This window comes from Papilio xuthus, unplaced genomic scaffold, assembly GCF_000836235.2.
Source record: "Papilio xuthus unplaced genomic scaffold, Pxut_1.1 DF828177.1, whole genome shotgun sequence".
NCBI lineage: Eukaryota > Metazoa > Arthropoda > Insecta > Lepidoptera > Papilionidae > Papilio > Papilio xuthus.
The window spans coordinates 3,077,107-3,102,922 of record NW_013530472.1 but is presented as its reverse complement, the minus strand read 5'-3'; the positions used below and the strand labels follow the sequence as shown (position 1 = coordinate 3,102,922).

The 25,816-nt window shown below is 32.4% G+C and overlaps 1 protein-coding gene across 5 annotated transcripts; it reads right to left on the bottom strand.

Moving 5' to 3' along the window:
• Positions 1 to 266: 266 nt before the first annotated feature.
• per (period circadian regulator) lies at positions 267 to 25,816 on the bottom strand. Of its 5 annotated transcripts, none has more exons than XM_013306591.1 (28): positions 25,601 to 25,816; positions 21,018 to 21,116; positions 20,808 to 20,885; positions 19,757 to 19,923; positions 17,394 to 17,497; positions 16,904 to 16,978; positions 16,229 to 16,360; positions 15,709 to 15,784; positions 13,941 to 14,144; positions 13,213 to 13,441; positions 12,937 to 13,048; positions 12,416 to 12,535; positions 11,959 to 12,108; positions 11,355 to 11,473; positions 10,802 to 10,897; positions 10,288 to 10,422; positions 9,804 to 9,996; positions 9,255 to 9,402; positions 8,750 to 8,848; positions 8,150 to 8,263; positions 7,537 to 7,703; positions 5,506 to 5,640; positions 4,955 to 5,050; positions 2,938 to 3,129; positions 2,339 to 2,434; positions 1,669 to 1,770; positions 1,421 to 1,558; positions 267 to 1,020 (listed from the first exon to the last, which is right to left on the bottom strand). In XM_013306591.1, exons 2-28 carry the CDS (start codon positions 21,104 to 21,106, stop codon positions 919 to 921), a joined length of 3,468 nt encoding a protein of 1,155 aa, XP_013162045.1. In that variant the 5' UTR covers positions 21,107 to 21,116; positions 25,601 to 25,816; the 3' UTR covers positions 267 to 918. The 5 variants fall into 5 exon arrangements, with proteins under 5 accessions (XP_013162045.1, XP_013162047.1, XP_013162048.1 ...); XM_013306593.1 differs by having other exon boundaries at positions 9,819 to 9,996; XM_013306594.1 differs by having other exon boundaries at positions 15,724 to 15,784.

Below are 25,816 nucleotides of genomic sequence, written 5' to 3'. Positions count from 1 at the left end.
TATAAAATATATAGGATTATTTTTGATCTTTTTACTATATTATTATATTTAAATAGAACATTACATTTTTCATAAAATATTGTTTTTGTGTAAAACTTTTTTATAAAATATACAAACCAGTTTTTTATGGTTATAAAAACTATTTCGATAACAGTTGAATTAAGTATTACATACGTTTCCAAACAACATATATGTATATATTTATCTTATTTAAACAACAAATAGCTTAAATTATTTATAAGTATATCTTAATCTAGATTAAACTTATAAGACCTTAATTAGAATTCTATAATAGTAAATAATAAAAGCTTAAAATTAATATCAATTTTAAAATAAGATAAAATCACGCTTGTAACGCAGCGGTGTAGGCAGAGATTAAAAAATTAAGATAAAAGAAAATATATATTACTATTTGTAAAAAATTGCCCTTTTTTAACTAAAGAATTAAAATTTAAGAAAATCAACTTTTAAAACTTATTAATATCGAAAAAAATGCTATATTGGATTTAAATCATCGACTGGGTACATTAGCACATTTTCAAATATTACTTTAACACGTTCAGTGCCACCAACTTGCCTGGCGAGTTCACTTTCCTAAGGAAAATTGGTAGTGACATGGAATGTGTTAAAAAAAAACAGTGGCTTTAAAATTACTAGACGAATATATATATATATTATTTTGATCAGATGTCTTTTACAAATAATGTGGTTTTCAACAGTTGTAAGACGCATACAAAAACATTATTTCAATGATAATTGGTATTATTGTTGTCATACAGATGTTACCATAGTGGAAACTCACCTTAATACTAAGACAAATCCCGACTCGCATCACACGAAAGTCAAATTTGTTTCACATTTGTGCGTCAATTAATTTTTGACTGGAATTATTCGATTATTATTCACTTATTCACAATCTTATGACACAGAAGCCGCAGCGGGTGAGTCAGGGGGTGGGAGGGGTGCGTTCTCTTCATATATCATCACCAATTTGCTGTATTCCCGTTTCTTCCTAGGCGCCTATTGGAATTAAAAGCCTTTTAATATAAACATAACAAATTATTATAGTATAAAAAGTCATTTCATACTGAGTATTTCGACTGCCGAGACAATTCTTCTGACAAATATTGACGTCTTTGTTTTGTCAAAGAGTAAGAAAGGGATAACAATATGACAAACATTGTCATCTTTGTTTTGTCTAAGAGTATAAAAGAGATGACAATATGTGTCAATGCAGTCGAAACCCACGGTGTTTCTTTAACTGAATTCTCACGCTAAGGCGATCACATAAGGATTCTGAGTGCAGCATTTACAAGTGGAATGTGTAGAACGTGTAAAAATAAAACCAGGTATCTTTTTAAAATTACAAAATAAGACTTACAAAAACTTATTAAAGTACAAGTTTTGATGCAAAACGAACCTTGGGAACTCTCACAGTGGTCTCTTCTCCGGAACTACTGGAACTCGTGACACCCTCTTCAAGTGTCAATCTCGATGCCACACCTTCTAATTGAAGGTCTAAGTATAGCTGACCCAATTGCTCATTCACCAGCGATGGCTATAATAAAAAAAAACCATTCTTAACTTCCTTAACAAGAATACAATAAAAAAGTTTTAGAACATATTTTCTAACTTGTGTAAATAAAAAAAATCGATAATTAGTCGTACCTGTTCCAATTGCTTTAATTTCTGCTTATCACAAGACAAGACTTCCTCCATACTCTTCGTTTGAATTTGATATTTATAAATAAGCTCGGATGTAACGCACACCTGAAAAAATTATATATTTGAACATTAATATTTAAAAATATATAAAGAAAAAGTATATATTCGGGTTTTAAATTATCTTAGTACTTTGGAACTTGGTATATCTTGGTATCTATAATAGAAAATGCCGTAATCATCTTTTATATAACAGAAGGGGGCAAACGAACTGCGGGAAAACCGAGGTGTTCAACGCCGCCCATGGACATCTGCAAGATCAGAAGAACCGCAAATGTGTTGCCGGCCTTTGAGATGGTGATACGCTAGCTTCTTGAAGGAAACTAAGTCGTAGCGGATTGGAAATGCCACCGAGGACAGACCATGACTATACTAAAATGACAATGTTCTACGTCTGTGCCAAATTTCATCGAGATCCATTGAACCGGTCTAGATAAATATTCTAATAAAACATCCATCCTTTTCTATACATCCATACATCCATACATCCAAACATTAGTAAGATTAACACTGACTATTTCAATCTTTTTGACGGCCCAAGTTCACTTTCCTTACTTCACTTTTATTATGATAAGAGTATGACGAGAAATTTATGTGATAAAAAAATATTACTTACATGTTCCATCCATGGCGGTTCCATTTTCCTTCTGGCTCCTTTCTTCGTTTGCTCCGCACCGAATCCTGGATAACTACTTCCACAATCAAAGTTGTTCTGAAATTGTTAAAAAAAAATATTATTATAAATACATATTGCTAAAGTTTTAAATAAAAACCCATTTATATTTACAAGAAATTGAATGTTGCCTGCCATTATAATGGACAGAGGAGGGGACGTGAACAGGAAGATTATATTTCCTTTTCCTTTACATTCCCTCACCGCTTCAATCCCTCGACTCAGCCTTCCCTTATTAAATAATAGCGGAATGGGAGAGAAGAGTGGAATTGGCATTGTGTCTGACGAGTTTTATGACGGAGGCCTAAATTTAATCTCCTTTCTCTTCCTACCTTTTTTTACAAGGAAAAGATGGGAAGGTAAAGTAGATTTCGCGGAGAAGAGGACGCAAATAAGGTGGAAACACCCTCTTTCTGTTCGTGCAACGCATCTGTAACTGCGGATGTCAATAGACAGAGGTCCGAGATTTCGACCTATTCATGTGGTTGCTTGCTCGTTTACCATCTTATAAAAATAAACGTAAAAAATAAAAATAGACTTACTTTACTTTCTTTGCCAAGCTTTTTGGTATCGCTACTTTCTTCAGCGCTTCCTGATTCTGTCTTAAAGAATGATGAATAAAATGACGAATAGCTTGATTCTCCATCAGTTTTGTCTGTCGTTTCCTCGCTTTTGCCAGGTCTCGCCCCTTGACCTGCGTCGGGTTGAGTCACGTCGTGCACCGCCTTTGTACTCTGTTGACAAACAACAACTTATATAAACACGATATTATACAACGTTAGTGTTCGTTAGAAACATCTATGACCGTGAATTTGCACTAAAACTTTCAAAAGTCATGTTTTCCAAGGACTTGTTGTACTCGGTTGCCATCATTTTTTAAAATATTAAAAGTACTATTATTTAGACTCAAAAATTTGTAAAAATAGTTTTTTAAACTTTCACGGAGCTTGCATATTAGCACACATAACTTCTTTATGTACAAGCTTCGTCAGTGCAAACTCAGGGTAAATGATACATTCCTCAAAACAACAAACATGCAATAAAATATCACACATCATTGCAGTAAGTAAAAATGTTTGAAACATAAAATCTCAAAGTGATGTAAATCTATAGCGTGTAGACGTAATTTTCATATATGATCCAGGTCCTGTTATTTCTTTTGAAGCCATAACATCGGTAATTTATCATACTTTTTATATAATAACAATAATTACTTGGTTACAATATCACAATAACTTGTGTTAAGGGTACAAAGCGGTACACATTGATTTATTTATAGTTTGTTTTGCGTAAAATTTATTAGTACACGATCCGCGTTATACGATTTCACGATACTTTTGACCTTACAACTGAAGAAAGTTCCTAAATGTTGCAATGTTTATATAAATAGAGAAAATACTTATACGATACACATAAAGCTAAAATATATACTAATATAAGTTTGATTAATATACTAGTAACATCATAAACATAACAGATGACAATATTAAAAAAAGATTTTTAAACGAATTTCTACTTTTAGAAATAATTTTTAAGTTTCAAGTTAATAAGATTTTACCAAGTTGTTTTAATAGTCAAAGTTTGATACCCATGTTTGGGTGCTTGAAAAAAAATATGTCATCCGATATTTTGTGACGGCGGCCATTTTGGGTTTACAATGACACTGAATATAAAATATTTTATTATCATCAGAACTTAAGGTACCAAATTTCATAAAATCTGTGTAGGAATTCAGGTTACAAAATTTGTACAACATAAACACAGAATGTCCGGTAAATACGTGTACGACAATGTTGAACAGATTCTTTAGTCGAAAATATGTCGCTTTAACGGAACTTACCTTTCAAGAGTTTAGAAATTATTTTATATTCATTTAAATATCTCGGAATATCTTAATTACATTGTTTCTGTTTGATAAACTATATTTGAAAACAGGAATATCAGAATATTTTCTCGTAGATAAAAAAAATAGTAAGATTTTTGTTCTCGTGTAATTTTTTTATTTGGCGATCAGCTTTGCAACAAAATAATACTTGTTAAATTCCTAGCCGCTTAACTCTAGCACTATAACGTAACAATAACAAGAGTTTTATCAATCTTTAGTTGTAATTTAGGTATCATGTGGTAGTGTAATTCGCACTTAATTTTAATCACAACGGAACCCTAAATATAGTCATAGAAAAATCGCAATTGCATATAATATAAGACAAGGTATATAAGTATAAATACATCCAGTAAACGTTGGTTTTTTTTATAAGATCTCCATGGTAATAATAACTACACTAAGGTAGTTACTTCTTTCTTTATCATAGATGAATGAGCAAGCCAGGAAGGAAGGACTAGTAGGAATTAAATAAGCACATGTCACCAAAAAGATGGCTATGAATTTAACGGCCAAAAGACTTACCATTCACATAGGACTCACATAACAATGTTGACCTGATGAACAGACTTAATAAGAGAAATGCCATTGTAACACATTGAGCGCGATAATGGCTTGTTACTGTGAAACGAAAATATGAGAAATAAATTATGAACCTAATTCTGAACAGCCCTAACCTTTACACTGTAACTGGTCCTGAAGAAACTGAGGTCTGATGAATTCTCCGGCGTTTTCCTGGTCCCACTTTTATCGCTACTTAGAGCACCCGATTCCTACAAGAGAAACGGACAGTAGTGACTAAGGAAATATTAAATTTTATCAAACTTCGCCGGAAAATCTACTCCATTTAACTGGGGAAATATTCTCGTAGAGAGAAGGATTTTTTGTGAAGCTATTAACTTGTTCAAGACAAGAACACCGCGTCATTAATCTAAGATTTGCCGATTTTAAATTTTGTATTGAGGAATTTAAATAAATAAGGCAGTTATTTGTCAAAAGAAAATTTAATGAAATAATATATTTCATTAATGAAACATCGTAGTGGATATAAAAAGTGTAAGGAAAAAGATTGAATGAAAAATATATATTACAATTCCTAAACGAAATTAAATTATTTCCTGAATCATCGAAACCTCAAAACTGTTCACAAGAACTTACCTTTACAAATATTCAAAACCTGGGACACAATACAAAGTTTTATTCGACAATAATGTTCAAAATCGCATACCATGTTCGAAGCGTTCTCTGAAGAATTACTCAATAAGCTCCCTTGAACATTTCCTTCATTTTCTCGTTTCCTGCTCTTCCAGGTATTTCCGAAGTGCGATTTTTCCGTCTTCATAGGCAAACTTGTCTTACACGCCTGCGTATGCATTCTATTATTACACGTAGTTCTGCTACAACTTCGAGCGTACAATTATCCCACCATTTAACACATTTGTAAGCAATTAATTATGATAAAGCTGAATGAACCCAACGATTGCAGAAAATAATGATATAGAAATTGTGAATGAGTTAAGTGTTGTTAGTTTCATGTCCTGACCTAAATAAACTATCAACTTTCTTACATACGTTAATAATGGCGTTAACAATTTGATTATTTTTGGCAGATAATCAATATGAATCTGGCAACTATTAATTTGCGCACATTTGAACAAAATATTTAAAAGCCAAAGCCAATGAAACTCAGGCTGGAAACTTGAACAACGATTAAAATTTTCCTTCATACTTTCTCCAGGCTTAGGACTGGCAACCAAATATGTCTTGAATGTACAAACATTATAACATATGAACGATTTCCATCAAATGTATAGATATCTTTACGTCGTATCGATCGTAGGACATGTGTTGACATCAAAACATGCGAAGTTGGCGTATTTAAAAATCGTGACAAACCATTCTGTCCGAAACCTCTAATGATTTAAGACAGAAACACGGATTTTCACTTTAATTCGCAAAAGATAAATTATTTGATAATAGGTACAAAAAATGACCTGAGAATAGCGAAAAAGCGCACTCAGAATACTCAATTAGAGTAACTTCTCGACTAGATAATATCATTTTCGAAATAAATTATTAAAAAAACAATGGTCGATTAAGAAACGTCTTAAATATCATAAAACATGCCATACTTAAATTATCTTTAGAGCTGTGAAGAATGTAAAATTGCAAATATGGGTTTTACTGTAGTGACACTTTTATTGAGACATATTTTCTCCCTTACTTTTTGTTTGAAAAGACAGAGACAACATTATGTGTTAGTACAAGAGTCAGGGCAGTCAAAATCTATAATAAAACGTAGATAAGAGTCCCAAAAGTCGTAAAAAAAGTGCTATAAAACGCGATTCTCTATATAGATATAAAATTTTAACCTATACAATCATTTTTTTCTTACTTAAGAACGAAATATGTAATCATTGAAAAAAAAAATTTAGACATTTTAAGTTAGAATGGCGCGCAAACACGCTACCTTTACCACGTCAAGTGTCAAACTCGATTAGTGATGGGACATAAGCGTTGATATTTTAATAAGACTAGTGAGGCGCCGGTACAAATATTCTTATCGATCGTTTGAAACTAACTATCGATAAATATAGTTTGGTCTTAATGTATGTTTACTATGTTCCTTATAAACTAAAATCCGATATAATACAACGTTTGCTCCTAAAAACGAAGGCTGTAGTTTTATAGTGTTAACGAAAACTATCTTAATATTAGGTTAACCGATAACATCTTGTCTATTATTAAAAAGTTGAGTTACGTAATATTTCTACATGATTTTTATCCGAGGAAAAGCCGTATATCCATGTAACAATTTATTATTAAAAATATGCAATAATCATACAAAAGTCAGTAAAGATAAAAATCTTTTCATACAATTATGAAAATATTAAATCACATTATTTTTTCAATACCTTATAATATATTTTACCATAGACATATGGTTCACGTAATTCATAAGTTACTTAACAAATCACTACGATACAAACACCTCAATAAACTTTATAATTTCAGTTGATACGATTAAATATATCTACGTAACCTTGTGTTGTAGTGAGATCGAGAGAATGAAAAAATAAATATTTCAATTTAAATTACAATTGACTAAAAGCAGATAGATGTGATATTAAAAGGTTACTTTTTGCTAAATGCACTGAAAGAATTAATAGTGTTAGAGCGTAAGTATCAAAGCAGACATGATTTTCTATTAATATAAATGTTAAATAAGAAGATAGAATAGAAAATATCAGTCGCTTACCTCAACGTAATTGCTGGTCCCTAAGCCTAGTGTATTTAAATTGTTTACATATTGAACTCCTTGCGCCGTGACAAAGTTTTGTGGCACGGGGTAAGTCACTTGCGGATTGATAGGTGAGTACATGAAAGGTGATCCATACACTGCTTGCCCGTACATCATACATTGCACTGAAACAAAATAAAAATTAAATATATTGAAACACTAGCAGTCACCTGCGATTCCATCCGCGCGAAATTAAAAAATAATTAGCAGCCGTTTATACTTCTAGACTACATTCTATAAATGTACCAAATTTCAGCGAGATCCGTTCAGCCGATCCATCTATCCATCTATCTATCTATCCATTCATTCATCCATCCAAACATCCATTCATCCGTCAATCCATCCATCTATCCTTCCATCCATACATCGATCTATACATTCGTACATCCATCTACACATCCAACATCTCTAACAAGTTTCTAAAGCGTTGTCCACTTTAAATGGACAGAGAGACGACGTACTTATTTCTTCACATCCCCTTTCCTGCCAAAACTACTTTCCTTCCCATTTTTAGATAAAGACAGGGTCAGGAAGTAGGAGTATTCACAATTTAACAGTGAGCTATACTAACTTGTTGGTTCTTGATATTGTTGTCCAGAGCTAGGCCCAGGAACTGCATTGTTTGTAGATGTACTTGCTTGCATTTGCGGACCATGCGCTTGCATATAGTGCATTGGAAACATACCTTTAATGTAAAAAAAACACAGTTCATTAAAATAAGTAGGAAATCAGTTTCTAAGCCATACAACTCCAGAGATAAAATAAAGCTGGTGAAAATATCAGAGTTTGTAATAACAATAAAAAACCAGAAAGAAAAAAAATCTTTAATAATACTTACTAGTATTTTTGTCGTCATTATATAAAATAACAATCGACTAATTTAATACTGCACATATTTAAAAATTGTAAAGACGAACCCTTGGCGTTAGTAAAATATTTTTCATTTATCTCATAATTAAATTATTTGGTGTTAATACAAAGAAAAGATCTGGCATAACGCAAATAGTAAGCAAATATTTATAAACATGGGTTTCTGAGATCCAATTCTCTATATAAAACACATCCCTGTTTGTTTTCACATTACCTTTGTCAAAACAACAGGGTTTTCGTTCTCAGAAACCCACGGTTAGTGAGACATAGCTGCAGATTTAAAAAAATACAATGTTAATACCTGGCATAGCAGCTACAGGACTGACGATTGACATTTGTTGCGGTATTCCAACGCCCAATATAAAAGCATTCATTGGGTTTGACGGCCAGGCTGTTGGTGCTACCAAAACAATTTATAAACAACATTAACACGATTTTATATTTCAAGGAATTTATCCACATCTTATCTGAATAGTAATCGTCATTCCGAAAAATTTTACATCTAATAATATCTAGACTAAATAAACAGAAAAACAAAGGAAATCTCCCCCTACAGACTTAGACAAGATTAGATTAAATACCTTAGATTTCTGCTCCAAATTGGCATTATCTAGTTCTTAAGGTTTAACCGAAAAAAATCCAAACAAGTATTTTTAGTTAGTGCTACGCGACAAACCCATTGTTATAATACATCTAGAAATGTCTAGCTTATTGTGCTATAGATATTAGATGGGTACGAAAAAAAATTCTTTGACTATCAAAGAAACTGAAACACACAAGCAGGAATGTAAAAATTTCTTGCTTACCAGCAGTTGTTGTCACCGGTGTAGTAACAGTATGTGGTATTGTGGTTGTTGGCTGTCTGCGACGTGTTTGTCTAGGAGCAGTACAATGATGCTTATGTGCCCCAGATTCCTGTTCAATTTGTTTTGAAGCACGTTTAACTCCTTGTGTCTGAGAAAAAATTTAAAATATAACGTCAATTTTATTTTACATCAATATTTAAGTTACGACTATCTGTCGGTGACCCCATCTGTGCAAAAAAAAAGAAACTTAATTAATAGTCTATGTGTTCTTCCAGACTATGTTCTACATCTATGTCGAATTTCAGACACCCATCCATAGGGCCATTTTGAAGATACCTTGTAACAAACAACCATCCATATAATATAGCCGATAATAAATGATTTTTTAGAGTTCCGTACATCATAGGAAAAAAACAGAACGCTTATAGGATCACTTTGTTGTCTGTCTGTCTATCAAGACTCTTTTTTTAAAAACGCGTGAAGTTATCAAGCTGGAATTCTTATTTATGTATATAAGTAGTAAGACTTTGTGTTGTTTCTTGTAAATACCTTTTTTCTACTCACTTGCGGTGGAGTCATGTTTATACCGACGGACGTAGGTTGGAACGATGCATTACATCTTGCTAAATGTTCTTTCTTTTTTTGTCTATTCTCATTGGAATTCTTTTCCTTTTCACCTTTACTACTAGAGCGATTTTCTCGATGTATCTTGACAAGTTCTTTCACCATTACCGCGTTATGCCTGGAAAAATATAAATTATTTATTACAAACTAATATTCACCCGATGATTAAGATGTTAATCGTACATGTCACAATGTTCAAATATACTAGCTGTCGCCCGCGGCTCCGTCTGTGCAGGAACAAAAAATAGTAGGCGATTCTCAGACCTAGTGAATATGCATATAAAATTTCATAAAAACTAATGAACTTGTAAATAACATTGTGACACGAGATTTTTATATATAAGTAAAGTTCAGCAATTATCTATTTATGTACTTAGCTACCTGTATGTGTTAATGTATATAAACTTACTTGGATAAAACGGATTCAGTGAGTCGTATAGGCTGATAATCTCCCAAAAAGTTTTGTTTATTTCTATCCATCATTGTTGGTTCAACATCACAATCACCGTAATCGCCTATATCCGCTGAAGGTGACGTGCCCTCTCTACAAATACGAATAAAAAAACAATTTAAATCATCATACACAAATCATATTTATATTAACACTAATCGAACACAATTTTCTGCTTACTATGTTAAAGCCAAATCATCAAATTTTATCGAATCCAAGTAACTAAGTATCTTTATAACAGTTAATATATTTTTTATAATAAAAGAAAGATGTCGGATGTATGGATGAGTAATACATCTCTATAAAAGAGTAAACACAGCCAAAACGTGTGGGTCTAGAGATTTAAAATTTTGCATAGAGGTTGTTTTTACTATGCAGGAATTTAACGAAATTCCTCCCTTAAAGGTCCTTAGGGCTCCAAATTTTGTATGGAGCAATATTGTATAAAATATTGATGTATTTTATAACTCACTTTGAATTCGTCTTCGGATCCTGCATTCCCAGAACATTTTCACCTGTCACTGTATTGTACTCTTCGTACGAACAAGATGGATGACTCTCGAAATACCTAAAAACAATATTAACAAGCTATTAACATTACTAAGTACAAAATACCTTAAACGAATATGACTGTTGTTAACAAAAATCTTTCATGTATAATTCTCCTAATTTAGAACATAAAAATTTACATAAATTAAATTATTACACTACTAGATATCGCACTCAAGTCTGTCCGCGCGGAATAATAAAACTTAATTAGTAGCCTATGTATTCCTCCAGATTATGTTCTACATCTACGCCAAATTTCAGTGATATACATTCAGGTGTTATGAAAATAGGAATATTTGGATGGATGGACTTTTGTTAGAAGGTATCTCCAAACAGCTGCAAGGATCTCGCTGATATTTCGCATAGATATAGAACATAGTCTGAAAGAACAAGTAAGGTACTTATCAACTTTTTTTAATGTCGCGTGGACGGTGTTGCGGGCGACACCTAGTCTATATTACTTAGATTTTCCTTACCGTTGCAATGTGTCGTTGTAATTAAGCTGATTGTAGCTGACTGGAGTCTCAGTGCTTGACTTGCTATCGTTATAGTCATGGTGCGGCGATATACCTCCCAGCATCACTGAGTCACGTTCCTGTAACATCATCTGTCTGCTAACTAACGTCTCACTTCGACCCTAGTATATTTAAAATTCCACAAAATTAGAATAAGAGAAATTCTAGACATAACAATGTATAAAGATGGGAAAGTGGAGTTGATTTGATGGAGGAGATGCACAGAAAAGGAATTCTTCGCTTTCTATTACAATTACAGAAGGCAATGCATCTGCAAACACTGATGACAATGGATTGCGATCGCTTCGCTATTTCGGCGAATTTAAACGCTTTTTGTTGTCAACTTATTATATTAAATATACGTTGGAAACACAATTCGTAACAAAATGCTAGCAATAGTTCCCAATCTATTTTGTTTACTATTTACATAGCAATTCATGTTTCTTTATGAAGTTTCCTTTCCACTTACATCAGCACCGACTGTGACCAATATGTACGTAGCATTTTTTTTTTACTTCAATGAGAATTTAGACAGAAATGATTTGAAAAAAAATTAAAAACTTACGTAGTAGCTGTGATCAGGATCTTGCGGTTCTATACGAATATCATCATCATTCTTTGGTTGATCTTCTAAAAGGCTTTCCATAAATTTAGCTATGTCTTGGCATCTCTTGCTCATCTGTTGCTTTGCAACTTCAGCTGGCTTAGTCAGAACCTAAGATGAAACATTTTTAAATTATTAACCTTTTCAATGTTTTAAATTCAAGGTCAACTACACCCCCAGTTTTCTACCCACATATTATGTATTGGGTATGAAATCTTAATAAAGATACCCTACCCTTCTCCTAGGGGAAACTGGATCATGGAGGGTTTTCACTAAAACCCCTCAAAAACCATTTTCTTGTGCCTCTTGCCGGGCTTCAGGATTCCCCTTTCATTGTGATCTGCGCAGCAATTTGCGCGATATTCTGAGCATTAACTGAACACTTAATAACAATATTAAACAAATATAAAGTACTTACTTCATTTAAAATTTTAATAATGCTCTCTCTCAGAGATTGAGCTTTTAACTTGTCTTCTTCAGAAAATTTTTGAACTTTGTTGGGATCAGGCGATTGAAACACATCAGGATTTAAAGGTCCCTAGAACAAAAATACTTATATAATTTCTTTGAAGTCTTAATTATATTCTATAAAAAAACTTATACAAGAAAAAAAACAGTAAGTGCGGCTTTATCCCGCACTATAATTGCAACACCGAGTTCCTTCCTAATATGTTTTGTTCCTATTTTTTTACATGTTATTAACTACTCTTTTCTGCTTATATAAATTAACTAGCTGTCGTCTGCGACCTCGTCAGCGCAAATTAAAAAAAATAAGTGACTTATGATATGCTTGCATATATCAGCTACCTTCCCTTTAAAATAATCTTAAAGTACCGGAGATGACCCGGAACAAAAGCAGAAGAACAAAAAATGAATTTTTGATGTTACATACAGCCGTTCCCTTTTTATTAATATGTATAGATTAAAATCAATGCCTACTTCAATGATATAGTGTTTTCCAATAACGAACTCAAGTTTTTTCGACCAGGGATTGATAAATGAAGACCATTCTGTCTCTAGTCTTACGAAATCGCCATTTTGTGCTCTCATCCTGTAACAAACAAAAATCATGATTAATCAAAATAAAAATCAAATATAAAGATTCATTTCCTCATTTTTATACTATTTTAAGGAATTAACCTAATTATGTTGACACGTGCTTTCGACTATTCGTTAACAAATAGCAAACATAAATACTATGCCGAGTTGACTGACCTGTATGGTTTTGATCTCGGAGACATGCCTTCTTTTACAATAGTTTCATATATTTGTCTCAAATATATCAAATCATGGGGATGATAAAGGTGCAATGCGTCTTTATTAGTAACATCCTGTGGTAGGTATCCTAAGTACGGGACTGACTCAGGATCCAAATATTCAAGGGTACCATTAGCCGCATGACGAATGATGAATCGTACTGGTTTGGTTACAATCTCGTTTGGTACTGCAAATTAAAAACAACGTTAGTATCAATGTCTCTTTCTTCAAAGAACTGGCTAACCTAGAACTAAAATGTCTATGTAACAGTTTAGGCTAAATCAAGCTAAATAAGTATTTTTAAACATAAAAAAGATAAATTAATCCAGGCTACATCTATTAATTTTATTTATCTATTTAACTACCGAATCAATATTTAATATCAATCTTACTAATGGATGGATGGATGTTTGAAGATATTTTCAGTACGGCTGAACAGATTATGATGAAATTTGACACACATGTAGAACATAGTCTGGAAGAACACATAGGATACAATCTGTTTTTTTTTTAATCTGTAGGCGACAGCTAGAAAATACATTCATAAGTACATAATAACTTCAAATGTGTTTCGTTTTTCTGAAATTGGTCATTTTGTTTCATAGACCACTTTAGTTCAATGTTAGCCAATTAATTTTAATAAAAAGTTAAAAAAATGATTTTTAAAGATAAAATGTTGAACTTACTTTTAAATGCCGAGAAGAATGGTGACGCCTGTATGACTAGATATATGTCATTACCCTCTTCGTTATTGACATTTTTAAAGGATAGCTTCAAAAGGAAAGGCAAGAATGATACAGCGTTGTTTTTAACTCCGAATCCCGATGCTAAATCCCTGTATCGTCTGATACGACACACCATAGATGACACCAAGTTATCTCTTTCAGGCACTGTAAATAAAATTAGTAACATAATGAAACATATTCACATTAAAATTATTAATTTTTCTGTCCGATGTAGCTTAGAATTTTTGATTGATAGTTATATAGAGTTTTTTTAAGTATATACGCGTTATTACGACCTTTATTAATGTACCAACGTTACCTCATTGTTATATATTAAAATTAACTATACAACATACATAATCTCAAATCGTTGCAAATGTCAGAATTTAGTCTTAGTATTATTATAAATGTAAATGTTTGTTTGAAGGTATATCCAGAACTGCTTAATGGATTTTGATGTAATTTTGAATACATGTAGAACATAGTCTGCAAAAACACATAGGCTATTTATTAAGTTTTTTTTTAATTCCGTGCGGACAGAGTCACGAGCGACAGCTAGTTTAATATATTATTTATATTTAATCTTTCAATTTTACCCGCACCATACTTAAAACTAACCGTCATTTCATAAATCGTCTCCTGTGCTGAATTCTATTCCTCCACCGAAGATTTCACATCCTTTTATAAAACCAGTGATCCTGTAAAATCTTGTATTACTTTGTATCATCATATTTACTCGTATAACATCGCACATATTCATCTACTCCCGACGGAGGATCGGCAGAATATTTACGACCCCTAAATATGTCCATGTCTATCAGCGGCCATAACTAAGTTCACTCTCATCTCACGCATATCCTGTCACAAAATCCATCCATACTTGTTTCGATCTTCCTCTGCCTTTTGCTTCACAATTTCTCCATCACTGCCGCTACTTTCAGACTACATCTAATATACAAATTCTTAACCTGCGTGTCGCACTACATTTTAACAGCACCTCTGCCACATACAATCTCCTTTCATAAGAATCTTTAGTGGTCTAACATTCAAGTCCTTAACTTAAGTGACGTTCTTAGAACATAAGTTACACCAGTATCGTCATTTTTTTTATCATTTCATCCAGTCTGCATTTATTTAAATTTTCGTCCCCGTTAAAACAAATATCGCGTCGTATTCAGGCAAACCATGCAAACATAAACGACCACTATTTTTTTATTGTATGTACCACTATGTATGTACCGAATATAAGATACCTTAACATTTATCACATGACAACATTTTTTCTATTCTAACACTAGAAAAGCTCAACACTTAAATGCGCAAATTATAAACTATTCTGTGTATGAATATCATGTCTTCATTTTTTTTAGATTTAAATCGATTCTTGTATATTATATAAATTTATTTTTAATTAATTTTAAAGACAGTTTAATTAATTTTATATGTAATATTGTACTTTCTTATGTACTTTGTTCTTTGTAAGTGTTTCCAATAAGAAGTTTTTTTATAAAAATAGAGTTCAATTAATAGTACAAATTAATATAAAAAGACATTTAATGATAAAATGTATGTTGTAAATAAAATAACGATATGTACATGAACTTACGTCGAACTAAATGTTTCGAAGGAAGCGAAGCCAGCTCGGTTCAAGCGATATAGCCCAGGATCTAATACTTAGTCATGCAACATTCTTTAGTTGCGCGATCGATTGTTAAATAAAAAATATTACCTTTTTCTTGCGTACCATTTACATTTTTCGGTATCGCTAATCCGTTTGTTATCTGCGAAGCGAAGGCACTCCGGTCCTGTTACAAAAAAATGGGTTTTAACCTTACTTCTTTCAGACATTATTAGTTAGAATCCTTTAGCGCGAATGGCGCGCTTTGATTATAAAGTGAAGTATCAAAATGATTAGTGAGGGGACATAAACGTCAACATTTTACTAGGGCTAGTGTTGCACCAGTACACCGGCACACTGTCGGATTTTCTTCCTTACACCTCTTACTAACATGATATCGCGATATGTTTAGGATGGATGTTTGTTTGAAGGTATCTCCAAATCGGCCGAACGGATCTTGATGAATTTTGGCAAACATATAGAACATAGTCTAATTATTATTTTTTTATTCAGCGTAGACAGAGTCGCGGGCGACCTCTAGTAACTCACAGTACAAACAATATTTTTAACGAAGCTACCTTAATATATTCATTTGAAAAATCGAAATTACATAAACAAGAGTAGGCCTTACCCTCGGATGAACGAAGTCTATAAAAGATCGGCCAACCCACATATCCTTTGGGAAACCGAGCGTTGAAGTGAGCGATGAAGTTGTGTACATGACCACACCGTCTTGCATAGATATTACGCAAGAGAATCCATCCTACGAGACAAAACATTTATATAAATCTAAAATTTGGTTGTAACATCAATTGTGTTAAATCATGCGAATAACTCTAAGAAATTCAGACTGCTAATCATACTGATGTCATGAATGCGTAAATTTTGATTTATGGAAGAATTGATGGACATTTGTTACGAGGTATCTCTGGAACGGCTCATAGTATTTTGATAAAATTTGGCACAGATAAAGAACATATCCTGGAAGAACGCATAAGTGACTTAGTAAGTTCTTTTTTAATTCCGTGCGGACGGAGTCGCGGGCGGCAGCTAGTGTACTCTAAAATTAATCAACACAAAACTTTCGTTCGATAAATCTATCTATTCTTACATCAAGCTGTATAATAGCTGAAATAATTCTTACATAATTAGTCCCTATTGAAGTCGATTACTTTCTGGAAGTTTCTCGTAGTTAATTAAAAGGTTAATTCATAAACGTCTTAATTGAAACCTACAGCAGTGGTTAGATAATATCTACAACAGTTTATAAGTAATCGGTTTTATAAGAAAATATAAATACACTTACAGGAAAAGGTAATGGCGTCCGATTTGTTGTGTTTTCCAACGTTTTGTGGACCGGTGATTTCGTTGCAGGATCAAACTGGTAATTATAAAAGTAATTAATTTAATTCTAACTTACTTAACAAGAAAGGGTTACGTAATAGAATCGTTATAAAAATAGATTAACTATGAAAAATAAAACTAATTCAAAGAAAGGAAAAATAAACAGAAAAGTAATTAAAACTCAAGATTCTATTATTATTAAATATAGTGCTTGAGCGTACTGTAAGAGATATGTTATATTTAAATATATACATTGGTGGTCCTACACGACCACGCAACTTTTCAAACATAACGAATGGGACTTTGTTTGTCGAACGTTCAACTCTGACTGAACTCTGTCGAAAGGACGGCGTAGCATGAGATATAATAACGTGATTTTTCCAATTTGGGGTGTCGCAATAACGGAACCGCACGAGGGTTATTCTTCTATTAAGGAAAAAAACTACACTCACGGGTTCGGCGTCACCTTTACTGCTTGTATTTTCGACCGTGGAAATGTCCATGCTTTCGGAACCTTTTTCGGGTGACGCAAGCGCTGGTGACGACAACAGCACAACTGCACAACATAACAATTCATTTTAATTAAGAAATGTTATCCATTATTTTTAATCTGAAATTAGTCCACGAATATCCAAGATAGTAAATGTATGAACAGTAGAAATCGTCTCATGATTTCGATAGCGCTTTTGTGCAAAAAGTAAATATGTAAAATCTACTTATGTACTAAAAACTAATTGTAATGGTAAATAGGTTTTTAAAGTTTCAAATGTCACAAATATAACAAATTGATATATTAAAAAACACGCATACCCGAACACAGTAATTTAATGGTTACTTCAGCAGTGCCGTAGTAAATCTGTATTAAAGATATCCTTAATGTAGATTTAGAGTGTCTCAACGTGGCGTTTAAACTTACACTGACCGTGAGTTTCTGAGACCGATATCTCAATTTAAAATATATCGTTATCCCTGACATTTGTTAAAACAGAGATAACAATATTTTTAAACGGATATTTTGTTTACAGAAACCCACGATGAGACTGGTACACTTTTTGCACAATGCGTATTCCAGTTACTGTCAAGTTAAAACATCTGATATTACGTACCATTCATCCACTGCCCATTGTACTTTACCTTAAAATATGGAACAGTGTATCAGCGTGTAACACCCAAGGAACTACAGAATAATTTATTGAAAATAACATGAAATATAACCGCAAACTTTCTCAGGCCCTCTGCAATAATAATAATGTGGGTATAAATTTAAGAGCAGTTGTTTATTAAAAATCAAATTCTCTTGGTTCGCGATTAATCTTTAAAAATGTTCAGTTCTTTAACATATTTATTTAGGTTAAAAAGAGTCTTGACAGACACACGGACGAACAACAAAGGTCCTTTAAGGATGGACCTGGAGGAACCCTAAAAATGACAAAAAGGAATATCATAGACTTCAAGACTTTTCATAAACTTACTGGCAATAGAGTTTAAGGCATATAATGTAGGTAATTTATTGTCAACTCTGTACAGATTTCTTTGCTCTTGTGATGAATTTAATTGAACTATATTTTTAAATATTTCTTTTTATTTGTCGCATAATAAACTGATGTTCAATATTAATGAACCATATTTTAAGTAATAAGTACATACGTAAACATATTTAGTCAACAATTTGTATAATTAATTGTTTTCAATGTAATACATTACGACCCCAAAAAATGCGCAAATCAATGGAAATTTGGTACGATTCGCTATTGTAAGGTTTTACCAATTTTACGTTTGAAGAAATTTGTTTTCTAATCTCGGCTAAAAAAAATCAATATCAGTAATCATAAAAAATATGACCAAGAATTAACAGATTAAGGTGAAATCAGATGAATTTAAAAAAACACAGTTGGATGAACAATGATGAAGATGAACCAAACCTTCAAACCATTCTGTGGCTTTAAAATAAGAAGTGTGCGACAACAAATTCTGATAAAAAATCGCTACAAAATTGCTGGTTTCAACAATACTTTGTTTGCTTCAATATTGTTTTTAACACACAAATTCTGTTTTACAATAAAATCTCTCTTTTAGTTATCATCACACACGTTCTTATTTCAAACGCTGTGTATTTCTTGCACTTTTATATAAACAATACTCAACCCAGTATTTCAATATAACAGCAAATATCACTAGACTCTCTGCGTTTTCTGTGTGTCGCCATTTTTTTAATTGCAAATTTGGATGCAAAGAAAAAATAATTGAAGACCGGCCAATGTGTACTTAACATTTACCGTGGGTTTATCTCGGTTGGTACCACTCTTTTATTAAACAATATAATAAAATAGAAGTATTAAAATAATATACCTCCATGTATTATACATATACAATGAACATAACATAGAAATTATTTATTCCACCCGTCGGGGGCTTTGTCAATTATTTCAATGGGGAGAAAAACTGAAAACTTTAAGTAGGTGGCGTTAGCGACAACATTCAGATGATCTGTCATCTGTCAAAGTTATGTCATTCTAGCGATGAAAAAATATTCGTTATTGACTCTGCCGGAATAAATAATGCTGCGAAGTTGACATCAATAGTACTTACTACCTTACTATTTGAGAAGGCATTTTTTCTCAACATTTAAATTATGTTACCATGTGCTTTTGACTATTTACTAACAAATAGCGCTAAACTGATCAAGCGTAAATTAACCGTGACTACATCTTCTTTTCGAGCCAGACAAGTTTGTCTGACTATGAGTAGGTTTTACATTAATTAATAGCACATCACATATAGCGTATCATACAAAAATGAAAGTCGCGTCACCCACCATTGTCGATTACTTCTTTAGGTGTTTCGAAAATTGGAGCTGTTTCTTCCAAACCATCGTCTCTTTCATTTCGCACCTCTGTTAACATCTCCGCTTGCGCTTGCTTCTTCTTTTTCGAATCTTTATCTTTCAGCCTTTTCTCTGGTGGTTGGTTAATGTTGGTGCTACTATAAAGAAAAATTATATGGACAAATGGAAACATTAAATTTTGTTTTTAAACTAAGCTGATTTAAGAAACCCATCAGTTTATAGAAAGAAAAAAAACTTAAAAAGAATTTGTAACATATTTCTCTTTTTATTTTTGTGATTTGATCGTATTCTTTTTTTATTTAAATAGCGCTTGAATTTTTAATATATGCCAATGCCATTGCAGAGACATCACCTACAATTTAAAAAAATATTTGAACTCCAGTGGACGAGTAAAAAAATATTGAATTAAAGATTGCAAATTTCAAAGATTAGTAGTAATTTTAAAACACTGAATAACATTTATAAATTCTCTCTGTTCTTAGAAAAGCCACAATTGTGTACCTTGAAATACTTCATGCCTAGTAAATACATGCAAATAACATGATTGAAATTCTAAGACTTGCAATACAAGGTGCAAGCGTCTCTTTAGAATAACGAATTTATTATAAAAATTTTGCATGTGGAAAACTTTTCTAGAATCTAAGCAAATGCCCGTAGAATATGTCGGTTTAAAATAATGGTTGGTAATATTACATTACTTTTCATAATTATCAATTCCGTGCAAATAAAAATATGAAAATTTAATAGTAAAAAAACCCTTAAATTAACATAATAAATTCTCTTACTTATATCTTACTAATATTATAAATGTTTGTTCGAATGTGTCTCCGGAACGGCTGAACGGATCTCGCTGAAATTTGGCATAGATGTAGAACATAGTCCGGAAGAACACAGAGTAAAGTTTTTTTTTATTTATATTCCGGACTTGCTATTATCTATAATACTAAATATTACAATAATGTTGACAATAATTAAAAACAATAAAATCATTATGGCTATGGTTATCATTTAAATGACTTACCTGTAACCGGATGTAGATGGTTTCCCGCCATAGCCGCTGCTGCCACTCGAATTGCTTCCGGAGTGAGTTGATTTCGAGCTAAAAAAATTAATCACCAATTATTATTCACGTTCAAACTCTTAGCCGTGGGTTATATCTACCAAAACATAGTTCAAAGTAATAGAACATTTGTCACACCTCCAAAAGTACTAAAGGACAAAAGTAAGTTACCTGCGCCTAGACTGGCTGTTGCTGCAACTGTTTGAGTACGCTGAATCTGATATCTTCGCATTGTTCTCCGAGTCATCCATATTGTCCATATTAATGAACCTAAAACAAAAATTAAGAAATTTAAAACCAAGTTCTTGTCGATTGTGAAAACCATAAACCATCGTCATCCTAAACGTGATTGAAGATACATTGAAAATAAAACACGTTTAATTAAAACTTTGCTATTTTTAAAAAAGGTTACAAATTTCTTTCATTTGCGAAAAAAGTTTCAGGGACGCGAGTTAATGTTTGGGTGTAACTGTAATGTACCCCCATCAAAGGCGGCCATATAAGAGTAATTTAGAAACAGGGGAGTAATAAAAACGTGATTTCAATTCAAAAGGGACAAAGTTTCTTTTTTTTGTACAGCTTTTTCCACAAAGGCAATCAAAGGTATCGTTATATAATGGTTTAAAAATTATATGTATTACACTACACTAACAAAAAAAAACAATCAAGTGATAACTTCATTTTGTCAACTAAATAGTCTTTAAACTCAGTCTTCCATTTGGTAGTTGATAGTAAATAAAGTTAAAAGTAAAATTTGTAAGAAGATGGTAATTAAAGACATTCATGAACATTTGTCGCTAGCATTTAAAAAAAAAAGTATATTTTTACAACTTTATGAATTGAACATTCGCATAAAACTATCACATCACTTCAAGCTAAGGGTTCGAACATTCGCGCAAGCGTTATCGAAGTAAACACAGCAATCAATGTTCATTTTAATTCTAGCAAACAATTTCATATCTCATAAACTATGTAGAATATATATGAATATAGGAAATATAGTCAAAGTTATATCGCTAGGCAAATGTTTACAAAATGAAGCGTTTCATTCGCAGTGCTTTGCTTATAATTCGCGTACAGTACATTTATAAGAAGGGCTTTTTATTGTGAGTTAAAAAGCGTTCAAATAGAATGCATTTCTGTTTCTACGGCGTTCAAATGAACAAGCGTTCACCGCTCGAGAACCGCCAACGCTGAGGTTAAACGCGTCGTTAAAAAAACCCCTATGCAATACATAAATATCTCAATTAAGCGCGTCTCAATTTAATTGATCACAAAATTGACTTTTCACTGTACTGGATATAATTTTACATTTTAATAACTGGATCCATTAAATACTTTACTTAAAAATGATGTTTTTTAAAGTATGGGTTAACAATCTTAAAGTGTCTCATTCTGTCGAAAATTAATATCGAAATATAAAAGGTTTTCTTAGAGAAATACAACAACACAATTAATTTGTTAATCGATTTTCAATGTGAGTCACCATTATGTAAAGGCACGCTACAAATTTTATAAACCAATGCCGACAATGTCGCGGTCTCGCGTTCGCACTTACACAAATGTTTAAATTTTCCTACAACTAAACACGAGCCAGCCTTAATGTTTAGGAGACCGATGAGGTTGCTTATTTTCTAAAGTCTGAATACAAGTCAATATGAAGTTATAGATCTACATATCGCGATATGTTCAACTTTGTTTTGAAGGAATTAAATGTTGTACTCGAGTTCAAGGTATATAACTAATCCGAGGACTTTGAATGCATAACAATATCAATATTACGTGTTCCAAACAATCATTAAAATAACTAGTTTAATCCCATTCACGGAAAGATGTATTGCGTACTTCGATATCAATTTTATAATTAAACAACTAATTAATCTAGAAGTCAACCTCCATTCGAAGCTACTTAGAAGTTTCACAAAAAATTAATCAAAGTTTTTAAATATCTCTAAAGCCTACCAACGGACTTTCCAAGTTAAACATACTTTTACTGGAAATAGTACCTGTATAAAGTTACTCGGAATTCTTAAAAGATATAACATTTCTATGTTTCATATTACAAGTAATTAGAAACCTATTAACATTTTACATGGCTATCAATTTTTCATGCAATTTCCTGTTGGTTGCATTGTCGTCGTTATTCTATCTTTATATTAAATATCAATTTCAGCTTGATTGCATATTATTCATATTAATTTACTAAAAAAAAATCTAATTAATTTAAGTAAATAGATATTTCTTGAACAACTTTCCAAAGTTAAATATTATACATAGGGAATATGTTGGCGGTTTATCGCACAACTACGACAAATCAAAATCAGAAAGTATCAGGCCACCGAAACATTGATGTGGCTTCTTACTAAGGATGCTGTCACACGTGCGGTGCCGTCTTAATCATTCACAAATACATATTAATATACAGTAAGCCTAAACCAAGAAATTCGAATTGTAAATTCTAATATTAGACGCAAATAGACTATCTCTGATGACGCAAGGGTTTAAATTTGTAGCTATATCATCCGTAAACAATATGAATATTAACAAGTCAAACTAACAGTGTTAGATCGATGCGATGTACTGTATATTTTGACTGCCTCGACTTTTAGTAACACATATTGTCATCATGCACAATCATCATCAACCTGCCCTTATCCCTATCGGCACAGTATGTACTACTCTTCCATACATCTCTATCAGCCGTCATATCCGAATCTACCACCATCCTACGCATATCCTCTTTCACACAGTCATTCCATACTTTTTTGGTCTTCCTCTACCTTTGTAGCCATCCACATTCAATCTCATAACTTTTTTGTTTATATCATCATCATCCCTTCGCATACCACGCTAATCTTTTACTCCTCAATTTCTAGATTACTGGCGAAATTGAGGAGTAAAAAGTATTAACACATATTGTCAACCCTAATATTGTCTTTCAATAAACAGGGACAACAACATAGTTTTAAAACAAGTGCCGAAGTAAACGAAACACATAGTTGACATCCCGTTGTGGCACTTCGCTGTCGCGCTAGAGTCGAGTCGACTGTTGTGCGGAGTTGGAATTAAATCACGTGGCGACGCACGTTCCTATGCCGGCTCAAGCGAATTTAATACAAAAGTTAATTCAATAAACAATTGTGTATACAGCATTCAAATAAATTTTACATTTGGAATATCGATTTTTATTTATCTTTATATACAGCATGTTTACTGCACAATTACCCTATAAAACAGAGAAGTAATAAAAGATCGTAAAATTCTATTTTACATCACCCAGTAGTTAGTGTTAATACTACATATCCTTTCTTTGGAAATTGACTCTTCTAGATGCCATAATCTTATGTTCTTCTTCCCAAAACTACCGCAAAATGCAAACACTGACATCTACAAACCTACTATTGTAATATTTATCTTTTTTACACTACTAACAGAAGGGTAATAGCTTGGGTTTGTGAGTAAATATGTATGTTACATTGTATCCATTTGACTAAAATATATCAATATTTTTCCTATGGGTAGAATCAATAACTAAATAAACAAAAACAAATATGACACGAGAAATCTTTCGCTTTGCTTGTGCGATATAAAGCAATCTGGCACCCGGCTTGCATGCACAGGAATTAATTATAGGATTTAATTGTTGGACACACTCATTATCATCTACATTTTAAATCCTACTTTGCTAAAAAGTTAAACAGAGAAATATAAAACAGTAAAACATAGAAATTTAGGCTCATGGACACAGGAATCTAGCACTATTTTCTTAATTGAATCACTATTCATAACTTATAACCAACTAAACTCATGTATCTTGGAGTATGGTAGTGCTCCGGCCAAGTCAAGCAAAAAAAGCCCTCTTTTTCTTAAGAAAGGAAATTCTTTTATTGTATAAAGCTTTTTGATTATTCTCAATTTTAAGTATAATTTCTCTTCCACCACAAACAACAATTCATATGTGGAAAATGTAAATCTGCCAAAACATTAGAATTGCTTATGAAAAAACATATAGAAGGTAAAAAATAAAGGTGATAACATCTTTAAAATCAGTTAAGGTTTATCAGCGGTTAACATCACTTTCAATTGACAGTTTTGTCACATTTAATCTGATGACTGGGTATGAGGCATAATTTCAGTCCACATTACTTCTACCATTTTGTTGTAAAGAAATTATGGGAAGGAGAGGAAGATTTGACGGAGGAGGGGATGCCTATGAAGGGGAAATATCTTTCTGTACAGCACCAACAGCAACACCTCAGATTACTAAGGGCAACAATTACTTTACTATTTAGGCAGACTGGATGCTTGTTTGCCATCTTTTGATATAAAATAAATAACCATAAATAAAATTTTTCTATTCTTATGTTAAATTAAAACTATTAAGAATGTTTTTCTAAGATTAATTTAATTTTATAATTAGTTTCTAGTTTGCTATAATGGTGCATATGGTCAATGTCAATGAAGTCGGACGGTTCACATTGAGCCAGTCAACCTACCAAGCAATCTGCACTATGTAATTCGCAGGACCATGGCTCCTTTGTGTCCAACGCCCCTGGGCGGTAGCCGAACTTCGCCCTAACTTAACGCCGACCTTGATTATCACTCCTAAGTAAAGGTAGGTCCGAAGCCGTATACACAATAACGACGAAGTAGCTAGATTGATGAACCGTTATTTTTTTATTAAATCGCTTGCCTCTATAGCTTGCAAGTGCACAATTCAAAGCAAATAAAAATAAAAATTACATATAATTTACCTGTACTATTGCTGAATGAACCTCATGAGTAAAGGAAATTTTCTAAGATTTAAATTGCTAAACTTATACTTCACTTGGCTGTTTTACTTTAAAAACTTAATGGCACTACGATTAGAACTTATATTCCAAAATAATGAACAAGATTTCTTAGTTTCAATTATTTTTTAACTAACAATCCATACTTTTAAAATTCACTGTGTTTGGTTGACAGTAGTA